The following is a 16,997-nucleotide window of genomic DNA, read 5'->3' on the forward strand; positions in this document are numbered from 1 at the left end:
GAGAGAGAGAGAGAGAGAGAGAGAGAGAGAGAGAGAGAGAGAGAGAGAGAGAGAAACAGACAGACAGACAGACAGACACACTAAGAAAAGGACAGGAGAGATGGATTAAACTGAGAAAAATTAAGACGTCCTTGAGGCTACCTTGTGCCCAGATTAGCGAGTAGAGCTATGCAAATGAGGTTGTTAACAGGTATATTCTAGAAATGAATTGGTACACACTGGTATAGATGAGACCTTGGGGCAAATAGAGAAAGAAAAGCAAATAGGTCAGTAAAATGTAAGCGTCTATATTGCTATTTGAGAGATACTTTTTGCACTTAAGATTTATTTTCATTGTATATACTTACTGCCATGAGTATTTTACAGCTTTTAAGTAAGAAAGGAAGTTATTTATGTTCTGTTGTAGAAAAAAAGCCTAAATTAAAAAAAAAATCAATATAGTCGTATATCCAATTTTTCACTTGGGGGCAAGGCCAGATAATGCTTCTGAGAAAAGGTATTTTGACCAAGACCTGAAGACCGAGTAGGAGTTAGCCAGGGAGACAAGAAGAGAAAGGGTATTTGGGGCAAAGAGGACCTCTTCTCTTGACCTGGATAAGGCATACTTGCTGTTCAATATTCAGCTCAGTGTCTTGTACAAGAAGCTTTCTGTGCCAGTGTTATAACATAGCCCCCCCAAACTTTCTCACATTCTTCCACGGAAGCATGGAAGCATGTCCTATCCCCTTGAATCTGGGCTCTGTGACTGCTGGCCCAATAGAATATGGCAGAAGCGAACCTATGCTGGTTTCTCCCCCAGGTCTTAAGAAGCTGGCGCCTCAACTTCTTGTCCCTTGGTATGGTTGCTCTTGGGACCCAGCGATTACACTATGAAAAAGCCCAAATTGCGCTATGGAGAGGACTACACGAAGAAGAATTGACTGCCAGCAATTGACTATTTGCCAGACATGTGAGTGAGCTCACTTGGAAGGGGATCTTCCAGCAGCCAGTCTACTTGCTCCAGGTGATATCACCAGGAGCCCAGACAAACAGTTCCCAGAGAACCCTGCCTGAATTGTAGATTCATGTGCAAAACAAGTGACTACTGTTATTTTAAGGTGTTAACTTTGGGTTGGTTTGTTATGTAGCCAAAGTTTACCAGGACACCTCCCCTGATCATCCCCGTAAGGTATGCAGGAGGTGCCTCCTCTTCTGGGAGACCAGAGGACTCTGTATTCACCTGAATTATATCCCTGTCTTCCTTCTCCCCAAGTCCCACCACTATCAACTCCTCTTTGTGGCCAAGTAAGGCTCTTATCAGCCTTTGGATCCTCAAACCTCTTTATTGTTCTGTGGCAGATCCCACTTCTCAGTGGCTGTCCTTAAAAGTCACATTTAGAAATACACTCAAAAATACGTTTCTACTATGTGTATGTATACATGGCATAAATTAAAAAATTCTTTTAGGCTATTGATGGGAAATGAATTTACAGTTGTCTCATCAATCCAAGGGTTGCATCCCGACATTGACAATTGTTTTCTACTCCAAAACAGAACATGTTAACACTTGTCCATAGCAGGTAAAAATGCAATCTACACTCATTTCAGTTTTTAAAACTGCAATGTACAACAGTTTTCCAACCATTTGTGAAACTACTGTAAAAACTAAAAATAGGATTTATGGAATAAATCATTGGGAAGAGTGCCTGGTCAAGCAGTTCATAAATATACAGGTCTCATTCTATTTGGGGCCACAGTCTTGAATTGAATCCAATATTGAATTGTTGAACTGAGAGCAAAGGATTGAGGCGAGATGTGGTTGGCTCCTGAGAGCAAATGAAATGCTGCTTTCTGCAGAGAGTAACTTTTTCTATAACTCCCAAGGAATAATATATTGTAAAAGGTGTTGGAGATGAATAGAAATTAGAGAGAAAGATTGAAATCTTCAGCGAATTTAAGATTACATTTATACTACTAATAATATTGAATGGTCAACTTGCTAATAGACCTCTCAAGGATAACAATGGATGCAAGAAAAAACAAAAGTAACTTGTTGCTTTCTCACTACTAGGTTACAGACATTCTTCCATCCAGACTAATATGATCTCCAGTAGGGAATGATTTATTTCTCCCACATTCATGAAACTCTCTTTTATAACCAGGTGTAATGGCTTCTTTTACCTCTACGGGGAATGGCTGATTTATGCATAGACCTTTGTTCAATAACCTTTCTTTAAAGACTGATGTTGTTAAAAATGAAAAAAAATGTGAACTTTTTGACGTTTTATTTTAATATAATTCAGGAAACCATTTAAACTGCAAATGGATCTCATGTGGAATGAAAAATCACATGCTGACAACCTAAATTATTTTGAATACTATTAATCTTCGATTAATACCTGAAAGGTTTTCTTATCGGAATTATGAATGGCACAAGAGAGACACTTATGAAGTCCACTTAAAAAATAATCTGTAAATACAAGACTGGAGGTTCTTTTATTTGATCCCTCCAATCCACAATTTCAGAATTTTCCAACAGGAAGGGGGGCATTGCTACCCATCATATAAAGGAGGATCTTATTTATTTATTTACTTATTGCCTAGAAAGTCTGCCCTCAAAGACCCCTAACCCTCAAAAAAACCTTTGTGGTTGGAGGAACGGAGGGGGAGAAAGTGATGTGAAATCCTTTGACTTCTTCTGTCGTCAAACTTTTCCTGACCTTTTCTATTCTCGTTTGGAGAAGGCGGCCTGAAATTACATAGATCTTGTCCAGGTTCTGATGGAGATCAGAGGAAGTGAGTGAATAGACTCATACTTCTGGTTATCTTCACTGCTACTGCCTCACAGGATAAATGTAAAACAATTTTATTAATTTTATTAACATACCTATAAGCCATTGATGTGACTTCCAATGTTGGTCAGACCGTTTGAGAAAAAATAAACTACTGTTACTGAAGTGTGTTTCAGGGAATCTCAACGTCTGGTGTCTGCTTGAAAGAGAAGGGTGGCAAGTCAACTGATTTCCCCCAAGGAGGTCACTGTGAAAGGCAAAACACCTCTTTTTCGTTTTCAGTGTAGTATGTTTATCCTCAAGAATATGAGTATTAAGGTTTGTTTGTACCTGAAGACTTTGAAGAGTTTTTCAAACATGAGTCAATGTTGACATTTAAGAATTAAAATCTACTGAAGATTTTTAATCTTTTCTTGGTTAGAAAAGACAAAGCTTTAAAAAAAAATCAGTTTCAACACTCATGGTAGCCAATATTTCTGGCACGGTTTTATTAACTCACCCATTCCTTATTAAATAGCTTCTCACTCTACCCATATGAGGACTGTGCCCTTAAGCAGTCTATCGTGAAAGAAACAATACAAACATTTACTTACAACATTTATATGTTATACACCTGATAACAGTAATAACAATACTAGCTATGTTTACTCGTTGCTTACTACGTATCAAATACCGTTTTATGCACTTCACGTATATCAATTCACATCACACTCACAATAGCCTGATGAGTTAGATGTTATCATTTCCCCCGATTTATAGCTGCCTAAACTGAGGGCAATTGAGAAATGTGTCCATGGTCAGTAAGTATCAGAATCATGAGTTAAACCCAGGCAGTCAGGCTTCAAAGCCCACACTATTAAATGCTATCCTCTCCAGACCCTCTAAAACAATACAGAAAGCATTAAGTGCTATTTAAAGGGCCAAGAAATGCCTCTGGGAATCGAGAGGGAAACGAGATGTCTTCTAGCTTGAGGGCTCAGGGAAAAAGGGAGGATTTGAATATGACTTTCCTTGAAAATTAGGTTGTATCTGGGTAAACTGAGATGAGGAAAAGCATTCCCAAGAAAAGAAACAGGTCATCAAAGACACAAAAGTAAACTGGCTAGCTGTGTGTTTTAGTAGGAGTTAAGGGTGCATGGAGAGGAAAAATAAGAAATAAGATTGGAAACTGAGTTTGAGGGCCAATCTGGAGGGCCAGGTGAAGGAGTCTGCAGGATATTCTGAAGGCTTTGAGAAGTCATAAGAGGTGTTTGAACAGAGGAGTCGTATATTTTTTCATTCACTTGATGAATATTTATTGGCACCTATCAGGTGCTGGGCACTGTCTTGAGCCATGGGCATATACAAGAGAATAAAGCAGATGAAATCCCTGCTTCCATGGAATTTATAACATAGTTACAATCTTAGCTATGCTTTACGAAGCTTAATTGAGATGGCAATCTGCGGGTTGGATTGTAGCAATGCCGTGGGCAGGAAGGAGTAGAGGAAGGTAAAGGTAAATAAAAGCGTGGATTAGAGTGGCGGTAAGTGGACTGGAGAGTAAGGAACGGGGGCAAATGATTAGCGACATAAAGTTGATAGATCTTAAAAATGAACTAGAAAGTAAGGCGAGTGAGAAGGTGATGTAGAAATGACTATTTGGTTTGAAATTTCTCTGGCTGAAAAGATGGTGGTGTGATGAATGGCAGGACAGGAGACAGACTTGGTATTAAAGATATGGCCTATTTGGGTCGTACTGAGTTTATGATGTTCGTGAGACTTTGAGTAAGAAATGTCCCATACGTGGTTAAGAACTGTGGGATTGATACTGGAAAGAGATAAAAATCTTCAAATCACTGGATTAAAGGAGATGAACAAAAGACTGTTTCTAGTCTAATACCTAGCACATAACCGACACTTTGTAACTGCTGGTTGACTACTGAATTAAGAGAATGAGATTAATGAAGACAGAAAAGAGAGTCCAGAATAGGTCATCAGGTAAAGAAAGGAGAATGAGTAGTAACAGAGGTAGGAGAAAACTAGTAGAACGTAGCACCCCAGCAAGTCAAGAGATGAGAAATTTTCCAGAAGACTGCGGTGGACTACAATAACAAATTATGCATACATTTCTAGGGCAACAGGACTTGATAAAAGAATCTGCATTTGGAAGTTATGGTGGTTTCATACAGAAGTGTTTCACTTAAGAGGCAAATGTGGAAACAAGACTGAAAAGCGTAAAGGAAAGAAGGATGTTTAGGAAGTAGGAATATTTTCAGCAATCAACAAATTCCTATGAAGTGAATGATTTGAAACTTGCTTTTGGTTATCTTGGGTCTTTGCCTGGAATGCTGAATCAATCAGTTTACAGTAATGGGTAGGATAGCAGGATTAGCTGAAGGTCAGAAGGTCAAATTTAGGTTCAAATACTGACTCCTCTCTGTATAGCTGTGTGACCTTAAGAGAAGTTACCTAAACTTTCAAAGCTTCAGATTTTTCTTCTAAAAAAGGGGAAAAAAAAAAAAAAAAAAAAAAAAAAAAAAAAAAGGCGGGGGATTGTTATATCATGCAAGCAGAGCTCTTAGCACACTGCCCAGCACATAGTAATATTTTTTTTAATGTGAGACAGTATGATTATCTAGCCTAATAATTGGATAAATAAATAACTGAATTAAATGGTGATATTAATCCCAGAAAACTAAACATTTCTTTAACAGGCTTTTATTCTGAATTATTTCCCTCCTAATCTGGTAATGATAAAACTCAAGTTGATTTTCAAAGAAGTATTGATAGTAATAGCTAAATTACCGAAACTCTCTAATTTTACTCTCCCCTACTGAATATGGAAATAATAGTACCAACACCAGAGGTTTTCAGTGAGAATCAAATTAGAGAATTGAAGTAAAAATGCTTTGTCAATTATAAACAAGGAACAATTTAGTTAATTTTATTCTCATTAATTAATATAACTTTAATCTATTGATTTTAAAGAGTATGATATTAAGTTTATATCTTTAGTTTGACTTTTGGTTAATGGTAATTCATAACATTCATAAGGATCTTTCACTTGAAGAAAGCTTTTTCAAAGTGCTTTAAATACTTATTACCTTATAAGAGCCTCAGAAAAGTTCTGTGGGGAATAAAAGACAGTCGTTATTAGGGGCTATCAAAATTGACTTTTCAGTATGCACAGTGTCTTCTTACCTATGTGAGCCTTTCTTTTAGTTTGTATATATAAAATTATAGAATCCAATGATTGAAGTACAAAGTTATTCAACTTAGTGCTTCCCTTGTATCATTCCAGATAATAACTAACTTTAGTGGCAATATCCAAAAAAATAGGTCCTAAAGTTTCGATACACTGAATTAACATGTTTATATATGAAAGGGACCATGGTAAGATGGCTTAGAGTGTTATAACCCTTATAATCAAGTGATTAAACTCATTGTTTTATATTGAAGTAATTGTTTGCCACCACTGGATAAAAATTAATGGATTCTTATTTTCTATATTTAGTCTTCCCTGCTATAGGAGATAAAACACCAGTCTTGAACATTTGTCCTCACTGACTTTATTTCTACACCTTTAATTATTTTCACTGTTTCTTTTTTGGATTTTCTCTTGTGATCTACAGGGATTTCAGGGTCCAAACTTGGATCATGATGAACTGCTGAATATAGTAAGATGACAAGCATGTGGCTCTTGAATCTATTCCTGAGTACTACAATCCGTAGTACTGTGACTCTGTATGAACTTTTTACTGTAGAATAAAAGGTAAATAAAACTTTTCCATGTTTATATAAGAGAAGAAATCAACTGCCCTTATTGGAAAGAGTTTTTCAAGGTCTTGGATAGATTACCTAAATACTTTTACTTTCTCCACAGTATGAATTTTACACCAAAGTTTTGCTAGTTCTTTGCCTTTTTTCACGGTTAAAACATTTAAGAGAGTCTCTAAAGCTACGTCCTTTTGAAGAGCAGAAGATGGCATCATTAAGACCAATCCTATGCTACAGTAAGTGATATTTTAGCGACTTTTAGATATATTTCTGAATGGAGAAATTCAAGTAACAATGACATTGATTTCTGTGTAATATTATGTATTTCTATGGAGTCCATGTCGATGCCCTTCAGTTTTAGATCTTTTTCCAAATGTTAGATCCACATTCACAACTACTTCAAGGGAGGTGATATTTTCACCTCTACTCTTCATAGACACCTGAAAACCAGCCACATTCTTTTTTTTTTTTTTTTTTTGGTTATCCATTTTACTTCTTTACTTCATTGATATTTTTAAACATCTTTATTGGAGTATAATTGCTTTACATTGTGGTGTTGTTTCTGCTGTATAACAAAGTGAATCGGCTATACTAATTTTTAATTTTTATTTTATGTTGGAGTGTAGTTAATTAACAATGTTGTGATAGTTTCAGGTGTACAGCAAAGTGATTTGGTTATACATGTTCATGTGTCTATTACTCTTTTTCAAATTCTTTTCCCATTTAGGTTGTTATATAATACTGATCAGAGTTCCCTGTGCTATATAGTAGGTCCTTGTTGGTTATCCATTTTAAGTATAGCAGTGTGTACATGTCAATTCCAAACTCCCTAACTATCCCTTCCCTCCACTCTTCCACCCTGGTAACCATAAGTTCATCCTCTAAGCTGGTGAGTCTGTTTCTGTTTTGTAAATAAGTTCATCTGTATCATTTCATTTTAGATTCTGCATATAAGCGATATACGATATTTCTCTTTCTCTGACTTACTTCACTCAGTATGACAGTCTCTAAGTCCATCCATGTTGCTGCAAATGGCATTCTTTCATTCTTTTTAATGGCCGAGTAATATTCCATTGTATAATTGAAGAATAAAAACCATATGATCATCTCGGTAGATGCAGAAAAAGCTTCTGACAAAACTCAGCACCATTTATGATAAAAACTCTCCAGAAAGTGGGCATGGAGGGAACATACCTCAACATAATAAAGGCCATATACGATGAACCTACAGTTAACATCATACTCAATGGTGAAAAGCTGAAAGCGTTTCCTTTAAGAGCAGGAACAAGACAAGGATGTCCACTCTTGCCACTTTTTTTTTTTTTTTTTTTTTTTTTTGCGGTACGTGGGCCTCTCACTGCTGCGGCCTCTCCCGTTGCGGAGCACAGGCTCCGGATGCACAGGCTCAGTGGCAATGGCTCACGGGCCCAGCCGCTCCGCGGCATGTGGGATCTTCCCGGACCGGGGCACGAACCCGCGTCCCCTGCATCGGCAGGCGGACTCTCAACCACTGCGCCACCAGGGAAGCCCTCTTGCCACTTTTATTCAACATAGTTTTGGAAGTCCTAGCCATGGCAATCAGAGAAGAAAAAGAAATAACGGGAATCCAAATTGAAAAAGAAGAAGTTAAACTGTCACTGCTTGCAGAGGACATGATACTATACATAGAAAATCCTAAAGCTGTTACCAGAAAACTACTAGAGCTCATCAATGAATCTGGTAAAGCTGCAGGTTACAAAATTAATACACAGAAACCTGTTGCATTTTCTATACACTAACAACGAAAGATCAGAAAGAGAAATTAAGGAAACAATCCCATTTACCACTGCATCAAAAAGAATAAAATACCTAGGAATAAACCTATCTAAGGAGACAGAAGACCTGTACTCTGAGAACCCTAAGATGCTGATGAAAGAAATCGAAGATGACACAAACAGACAGAAAGACATACCATGTTCTGGGATTGGAAAAATCAATATCGTCAAAATGACTATACTACCCAAGGCAATCTACAGATTGAATGCAATCCCTATCAAATTACCAATGGCATTCTTCACAGAACTGTAACAAAAAAATCTTAAAATTTGTATGGAGACACAAAAGGCCCCGGAGAGCCAAAGCAGTCTTGCAAAAGAAAAACCAGCCGCATTCTTGACTTCTCTTCCCATAACTATTTTTCCTCTTTAATTCTGCAACTCTGTAAGGCACCCAGTCATGCCAAATGGTAAGCAGTCAGTGACTCCTCACTGTACCTCACATTTCCCCCTCACCTCTTCCTCCCATAATCTACATCACAATGTTAGTTTTTTCCCTCCAAATAGCTCACACGTCTGTTTCCTTTGTTCAACCTCAACACCGTAATGATCATTTCTTGCTTGGAATATTACAGAAACAACTTTCTAACTTTTGTTCCGGAACAGGTCTCATACCCTTCCAATTCATTCTCCTCACAGCTACCAGAGCGATCTTTCAAAAACATAAGTTAGGTTATTCCATTTCCTTGCTTAAAAACATGCTGTGACTTCCCATAGACTACAGATAAAGTCCAAACTCTCAAAGATAGGCGGACAGAGGGAGGGAAAGACAGCTAACACATACCGAACACTTTGAGCGCAGCACTCTGCCCCTCTGGTGGGCATTCTACATGTATTCTATCAGTTATTCCTCACAAAATCCAGTGAAGTATTACTTTCATTGTACAGAAGAATATAACTGAGACTTAGAGGTTAGGCAACAAGTGGTAAAATAAGTAAATTAAGTGGTCTTTCGGCTTACAAGGCTTATACTCTATCTACTATACCATGCTGCCTTTCTACCTAATTTAGCCCCAGCTGATCTTTCCAAACTCATTTCTTATAATAATCATGCCCCACCCATAGAGAAGTACCTTTCGATTCCTGGAACTACCCAACTGTCCAGGACTTTCAACACGCTGTTTCCTTCCCTTTTGAACTCTGTGTATCTAGCCAACTCCTAACACATTCTTCTAACTTTCTCTGAACAGAAGTTCTCAACCTTGGCTGGACATGAGAAGCGTGGACAGGACATGCTGTGATCAAATCCAGTTTGAATCTCTGGGGGTAGAACCCAGAGATCAGCATTTAAAGGATCTCCTCCAATGTATAAGCGAGACTGAAAAACACTGTTCTAGGTTGAGTTTCCTGGCCTCTCCGGCAAGCTTACCTCAGTCATCTTCTGTTTTTACTAGATCCTGTCTAGCCCTCTACTGTGACACTCATCACACTACCATACAATCTTGTCTTAGCATAACTATCTCCACCTCTGGAATATAAGCATCCCAAGGGCAGAAACCATACTCTCATGCAGAGGCTTTTGAATATATGCTACACACCGATCCAGTATGTACACACACGCGCGCATATATGCAAACAGTTGAAACCAAAGCTCCAGAAAATAATACCGACTCTTATTTCAGAGTGATAGACTCTTGTTATTTTCTATTCTATTAATTTTATTCCTTTCTGTTTAAAAAAATGTGGATTGATACTCATTAAATTGATTACGTGACCTAGTGCTTTGAACTACGTTTGAAAAACATCTCTCTAATCATGTTCGTAATGCTAGTCCTAACACCATGCTAGGCATCCAACAGGTCTTTAATAAAGATTTGATGAATCAATCAAAGTCCTTAGGGAACATATATATATATATATATGTATGTTTTGTATATCAAAAATGGCAGGCAGACATCACTAGGCAAAAGAAAAACATCAAGGTAAACTTTCATAATCTTTAGACACCAAAGGAGAAAGATTAAAAACTACATATAAGACTCAATTCAAATTATAGCAACAAAAAGGAATACACAGAGGGTTTTCTTTTCTTAGAATTAGGGATCTTCAGATTACCTCTCTCTCTTCAGATGCACCTAGAAATATGACAATCCAATTTATTCAGGATACTAATTTTGCTACTGAGGTTGCATTCTTCCTTCTTCCTTAGGAATGAATCAGTGGGCCAAGATATATTGTGAGCAACACTGAAGAAGCTAAATTCCCCAATTTCAATAACATATTAGAAATTTAAGGTAGCTTAATCAATTTCCAGGTGTACTCTGATCTACAATTCAAAATGTATCAGCCTTGTCTCTCTGGAAGCGTCCTGTTTAATAGAAGAGCATTTCTATAGTGGGTGGGGGAGGGTGGGAGGAGACACAGGTAAAACAAATGAAATCAGAGGAGGGAGTGAGTTGAGAGATATGGCCTGAGACATGACCCAGATCACAGATGAGGGAATCTCAAGTACTAATTGCTCCATAGTCTCTCTTGCTGAGAAAAAGACCCTAATTATGCCACCTTTATGACCATCTCTCCCCACCACATCCCCATCCCCACACACCTTCTTTACAAGCTGGTATTACAATTATCTCTTGGGGGTGCTTAGAGAATCAGTTAAGATTGGTGAAATTCTTGTGAAACATTAGTAAACATGCAGAGTCTGCATGTTTAGCTAACTATTTTCAGTTAGTTACCCACGGTTTTATGTTAGAACTTAGAACTGCGACCATCTTTACCAGGTCTCTAAGGCCCAAAGCAGGAAACGTTTTGGACACGGGAAGAATCTGATTCAATTATGAATATAGTTCTTCATTTTAAGAATAAATTTGCAATTTAAGAATTTTCAAACTGTCACCTCTTAGGGCTCTATATGGTACTCTATAAAAATATATTGGCTTTATGACTCCAGTTACACTGTCAGAAATAACAATACTTATAAGAAAAAAATCTCCTCATCCTAAAGCACAAGGTCAAATATAGTGACTTTGCTCTTAGTAAGGAAAGTAAATAACATTTTTTTTCTAATATAAGGAAGAAACTTTAATGGCTTTCAGAGTGGAATTAATCAGGTTAATTCCATTCAGGAAGCATATACTTCATAATATATGTATGCTTATCAAACGCAGGAATTGTAATTATTGCTGGGAGAATTAAACATCCTACGAAGTGGATGATAAGCAGTGATAGTCAGGTAGTCTAGTAAGAGCTGGAGTCTCCATATATAGAAAAACCGATTGACAGTCACAGAGAAAAACCCATTCTCTGACCCCCTGTCCCCATTCAGCAGCATTTGTATAAAGTAAAACATCACTGCTTTGGGGTGGACAGATATATTGAAATCTGTTGGGACAGCCGCTGCTCTGGCTAGGCATTTGGAGTTTCCTTTTTTAATATGTAAGAACTATTCTTGCTATACAGCATGAATCGAACAATGAATATAATGCCACCAGCTTCTGCAAACGAAGTGAAAGGCATACAGTTACACTTTATTCCCTCACACGTATTACAGCACATTCCTTTTGTTCAAAATTTTTAAAAAGCTATCTTTGGAGGGGAAAAAAAGCAAACACTTCGATTTAGCTGAAATACTGAAACTGCATGTAATCTCCTAAGGTGTGTGGTTTTATTTCCTTTCGAGCTTGGCAAATTCCATTTGTTGCTTTTAAACCCCAGTATCTTGATTTAATTCTATCAGTTGAAATGTGCCGTTAACAATAATCAATAGTTTCAGTAGTTTAGAGTTTTTACCATGACATCTTCGAATCTTTCATCAAAAGACCATTATTCAGCCATCTAACTGAAAATCAGAGCTGGCTATAAATGTCATTCCTATCCATGAAATGTAGTTTCAACCTCAGGCAACTGGAACTTATAGAAGACACAATATTAACTGAGAGGGAAGGAGAAATTGTCTCTTTTAAAATAACACTGGAATCTTAGTTAGTCCTACTATAGTTAAGGGGGAAATGATATGTCTAAGGTTTTCAGGAACTCTAAGGGAGTTTTATATGGCTTTTAAGAGTAAATACATTTTTATGAGTAATATAGAATAAGCTAAGAAAGTTTCCTCGGCATCATCTCCAACTATTTTTGAAAGAGATCAGAAATCTAAACACAAAATGTACTTTATTCTCCATTCTTCCACAGTAAACATAGTTAGGAAACACTGCAGTTTTTTTCTTTAATGATTCAGAATCTTGCAGTGTCTCATGATGAGAAGTTTGTATATGAATTTTCATTGTATAAGTACTATAGATATAAATATAAAAAGTATAGGAGATAGATGGATGTATCCTTGTTTTGCCCTCAACAAGACACCCATCAATTTAAGAAATATTTTATGAAGTCCCTATTATAAAACTGAGTCACTGGATTTATTTTTAAAACGAATCTGCTTTAAAAATTCCACTTAAAGTTTTACTCTTTATTTACCATAGCTGAGGGGAGTATGTGAATCCACATATTTAAAATTCCAGGGTGGCTTTATGGGCATGGACAAGGAGAAATAAAATTTTACTTATGAAATATCATAAATCAAATATGTTACAGCAGCACATTTTCTAACTGTTTATCTAAGAGTGACCAAAAAACGAACTTTACACTGCATTTACATTCACAAGCCGTGGGAGATATCTGGGAAGATAAAGTCAGGTATTGCTCTAAACAAACTACCTCCAAATGATCAAACTAACTCAACACACATTGTGGGGGAGCAAGTGGGGTCCGAGGATAATGATAAAGCAAGAATGAGGAATCCAAGAAGCTCTAAATTGCCACTGTCATCTGCTCTACATACGAGAGCATCCGAGTAGATCAAATGTCCTATCGAAACAGAAGAAAAGAAGGAGAACAACAAGGAGGGGAGGAGATGAAACTTTGCTTAATATGATTTGATTTTGGAATTATTTTTCAACCTAGGATATACTATCCCTTTTTTCATCATAATTTTAAAATATTAAAAAACTGAAGTTAGTCCTAAAAATGGATCCTATTATTCTAACACTCCAAATTTTCTTTGCGGTACTAGTAAACTTCTTACATCAAGTCAGAAGACTCAACTATACATAACGAAACTCCATTGTAGGTCAGAAAAATTATGTCAGGTCCTGAAAGTAGGCATCGGGAGCCTTCCTGAACTACAGAATAAGATTCTCACCAAGACTTCATGTAAACAAAACTACCTGAAACTTCTGTTTTCACTGTTTATGCATATGAAATTTTATAGCAAGAATTCTTGTTTCTAGGAAAAACAATTGTCGAAAATTGTGTGATCATTAACTATGACAGATTTAGCCATATCATTTTTATTTTCACAGATCATGTTAGGAAGAAAGCTATAAAATGCCAGATTAACATTTCAAAACTTACTGGCAAGTAAGAAGGGAAACTGATTCAGTTAGCAACGCTAAATAAAACAGACAACTCATACAGATGCCTTCCATGTAAAATATTAAATAAACACTCAAAAATGGCAACTTTTTCAAATTTAATAAGCCAATCCCTAATTTACTTTTCTGAGCAAAGTTTCTTCTTATCAAAGCTCTAGCTTTACGGGCAAGTTTTTCCTGGTCAAAAACACACACTATTTAGAAGACTGGGGTATTAAATGAAATAATAAATGATTTCTCCTTTTTCCTCTGTCTCTCTTCTTCTAGCCCAAACGCTTAAATACATAAGGCCATGTAAAACAACTATTTTAGTTCGTCCACAGCGTATCAATTACAAGGACAAATGCTGAGAATTCTTCAACTGGATTCACAAGAGGGATAAAGTAGAAATGCTTGACTTACTTGCCATTGTTTCATCAGCTCTCTTACTCCCTTGGAGTCTTCTAGGAGCCTTTCCTTATGGGTGGCATCCTGCAGGACGTTGGCAGTTGTTTCGGCTTCCGTAATCCAGGCAAGAAACTTCTCCAGGTCCAGCGGGAACTGTTGCAGTAATCTATGAGTTTCTTCCAAAGCAGTCTCTCGCTCGCTCACTCTGCAAAAGAACAAATGTCCAGATGCAATTCTCCTCAAACATCAGAAAGGCGCACCCAGTGAATCCCACGAAAAGAGCAAAGTCCAGGGGACTAAATTGTAATATACGAACAAAGGGGTGAGTTGTTGCTAAAACTGCTCTTCAAAGCATCAACCACTAGAATAGCGTGTGTGTGTGTGTGTGTGTGTGTGTGTGTGTGCGTGTGTATTTGGACTTTTAGACTTTTGAAAGTTCACTTGTGAATTTTCCAAAAAAAATTTTTTTTAAACTTTTTAGTTTCTGATGGTCAATTTTGAAAGCTTATTTTAATATGTTGCAAAAGTTTAAGCTAATCTTTACAGGTAAAACCCTAAAATCTATACCATGCTTATCTTTGATGTCACCTGAGGCAGGAAATCATGATTAGATAGGCCAGGAGAAATGCAAACCTAGAACAGAAAGTTGAACACTGGAGGAAGAAAGAGAAGGGGACTGAAGAACAAAAGAGAACAAAACGACTAAGAAGTAGGAAAACCATGTATTTCATAGAAACCATTGTACAAAATGTAATTTTGCATAACACTATCATGTTCTAATTGTGTTAGCTTTAATTTTCATTACCTGATGGTCATACAACTGAGAATATTTTCCAGAAGAAAAATTTTATGCGTAATGGAAAAAGTGGAGCCTAAAATCCAGACAGATCTGGGTTCAAATCCCGATATCCTCTACCGAGTGTGTGATACGGCAAGTTACTTAACCTCTCTGATTTCTCATCTGCAATACATACTGCTGTGATAAGAGCGAAAATACAACAATGTGTGTAAAGCTGAGTGCCTCACACGTTATGTAGTCACATATTATGGTTGCTCAAAAATGTTAGTTCCCTCTGCCCACATCCCATTCTCATTTCTCTCATCTTTTAGACGGAATGAACCAAATTCCCTAATGACACAAAAGTCTAAAGAAAAGTTATTCATATTTTCTGACAGTATATATAATGCATGTATTGTGGATACACACACATATGCCCTCAGCAAACATCTACATAATAATAGCTTGGAAAGGAAAATTGCCTGAGGCAATAACAGTCCCATCTAAAAAAGATTCAGGTAAATTTTGTCTGCAGTGAGGAAATTAGTACTCTATTTACATGCCATATTTGCCTTCTATTATTACACAAACACTTTCTGGGATTAAACATAAGCTAAAAGTGGATTTAAAAAAAATTGAACACTTGAATATGATACACACTGCTTGTTAAGATGTGATTGTCAATAATTATGCAAAACTGCAATTTATTTCAGCAGCAACTTTATCATGGGATGTGCAAACCAGGCAATAAACAACTCCTGCCAAGCCAGCGGCAGCAAAGCCCCCGGAAGAGCTGTTTATTCATCATGGGTGAGGTTTTTGCTGAGCATACAGTCTTCCACAGTGTAGTTTCGGTGCTCATACTGGATAAAAATCTTCTGTCTGCATTAACTGGTGGAGGGTAGAATACGTCTATGAGGATGCAGCTATTGGAAAAAAGGAAGCATTGCACTAAGCTATTTATCAACTCCTAAATAAACTTGAATACTGCACAGCTGAAAGGTAGCTTTGTGTTCTGGTTGGGCAAATCAGTTAAACCTCGTGGAGTTCAAGGGCTAACCTGAACTGCTGGCTCCCTGCTTATTTAGTTTCCAGGCAAATTATCAACGCAGGGAGAAATATCAAAATATCGTTATTTGCTTATTTATTTATCTTTTTATTTAATATGATTTAAAAATTCAGAACCACTGCAACAACACTGAAAATCTTAATGTTATAATCTGTCATGAAACGTACAAATGTACAGGTTGAAGCACGTGTAATTGCTAATGTTTGACCATTTCTGACCTACAAAAGGGGCAATTTCATCCCGTTCAACCTAATATTTTAGGTTGCCTCGTGCATTGCAAATCACTAAGATTTACTCCACCACCAGCTCCAAATCTGGCATAGAAATAAGCTGTCACATTGCAGAAGACAAATGCAGGGTTAGACACTGATATATATTCTAACATACTCCAAATTCACACAAAATAAAAGAGCAGTGTGAAACTCCCTCATGGCAGAGTGAAGCTTGGAGAATTAGATACTGTGCATTTTATTACCAGCTTCATCATCATGATGAGTTGCACCTGATGCATCTTAGTTCCTCTGTCTTTAAAGAGAAACACCACTTACCTCTGCTTCCAGAGAAAGTAACTAGTAAATAACTTTCTAAAATGTGATGCACATAAACCAGATGAAAGGGTTCTACCGAGACAATGAGATTTCCAGCCAAATCCTACCACTGAGTTTGCTGCTTTGTAAATTAGGCCCTTAGGGAAGAGCAGTAACTCTTTCAGGACCCTAAGGCACTGTTCTCGTGGTCTGAAATACTGACAACATCAGGCTGAATATTTTCTAGTTTGGAAATACGTTAAAAAAAATTCAATGGCAGCAAGAGCAGAAAAATCTCTTTGATCAGAGGTGAGACTGTTATCTCCTGCTTGTGTGGGAGACTTAAGGCCGCATCCTTTCTCCTGAAATCAATCTATGTACACGGAATTCTTAAACTTTAATTGTGCCAAGTCTAGACTAGAAATGAGTCAAGGGTACTTGTATGCCATATTTGTGCATTCCAAATAGCTCTGACTATATGCCGTACTTTAAAATTTTCCGTTACCATATGGCTTTAAACGGC

General features: G+C 37.1%; 1 protein-coding gene across 1 annotated transcript in view; it reads right to left on the bottom strand.

Moving 5' to 3' along the window:
* Positions 1-16,997, bottom strand: part of DMD (dystrophin) — a 2,107,962-nt gene that overhangs the window by 500,339 nt on the left and 1,590,626 nt on the right. The window contains exon 55 of the mRNA XM_029240038.1: positions 14,116-14,305. Coding sequence (XP_029095871.1) covers positions 14,116-14,305 — 190 coding nt within the window. The remainder of the gene's footprint in view (positions 1-14,115; positions 14,306-16,997) is intronic.

The sequence above is a fragment of the Monodon monoceros genome, unplaced genomic scaffold, assembly GCF_005190385.1.
Source record: "Monodon monoceros isolate NGI ecotype Baffin Bay Population unplaced genomic scaffold, NGI_Narwhal_1 Super_Scaffold_22, whole genome shotgun sequence".
Classification (NCBI taxonomy): domain Eukaryota; kingdom Metazoa; phylum Chordata; class Mammalia; order Artiodactyla; family Monodontidae; genus Monodon; species Monodon monoceros.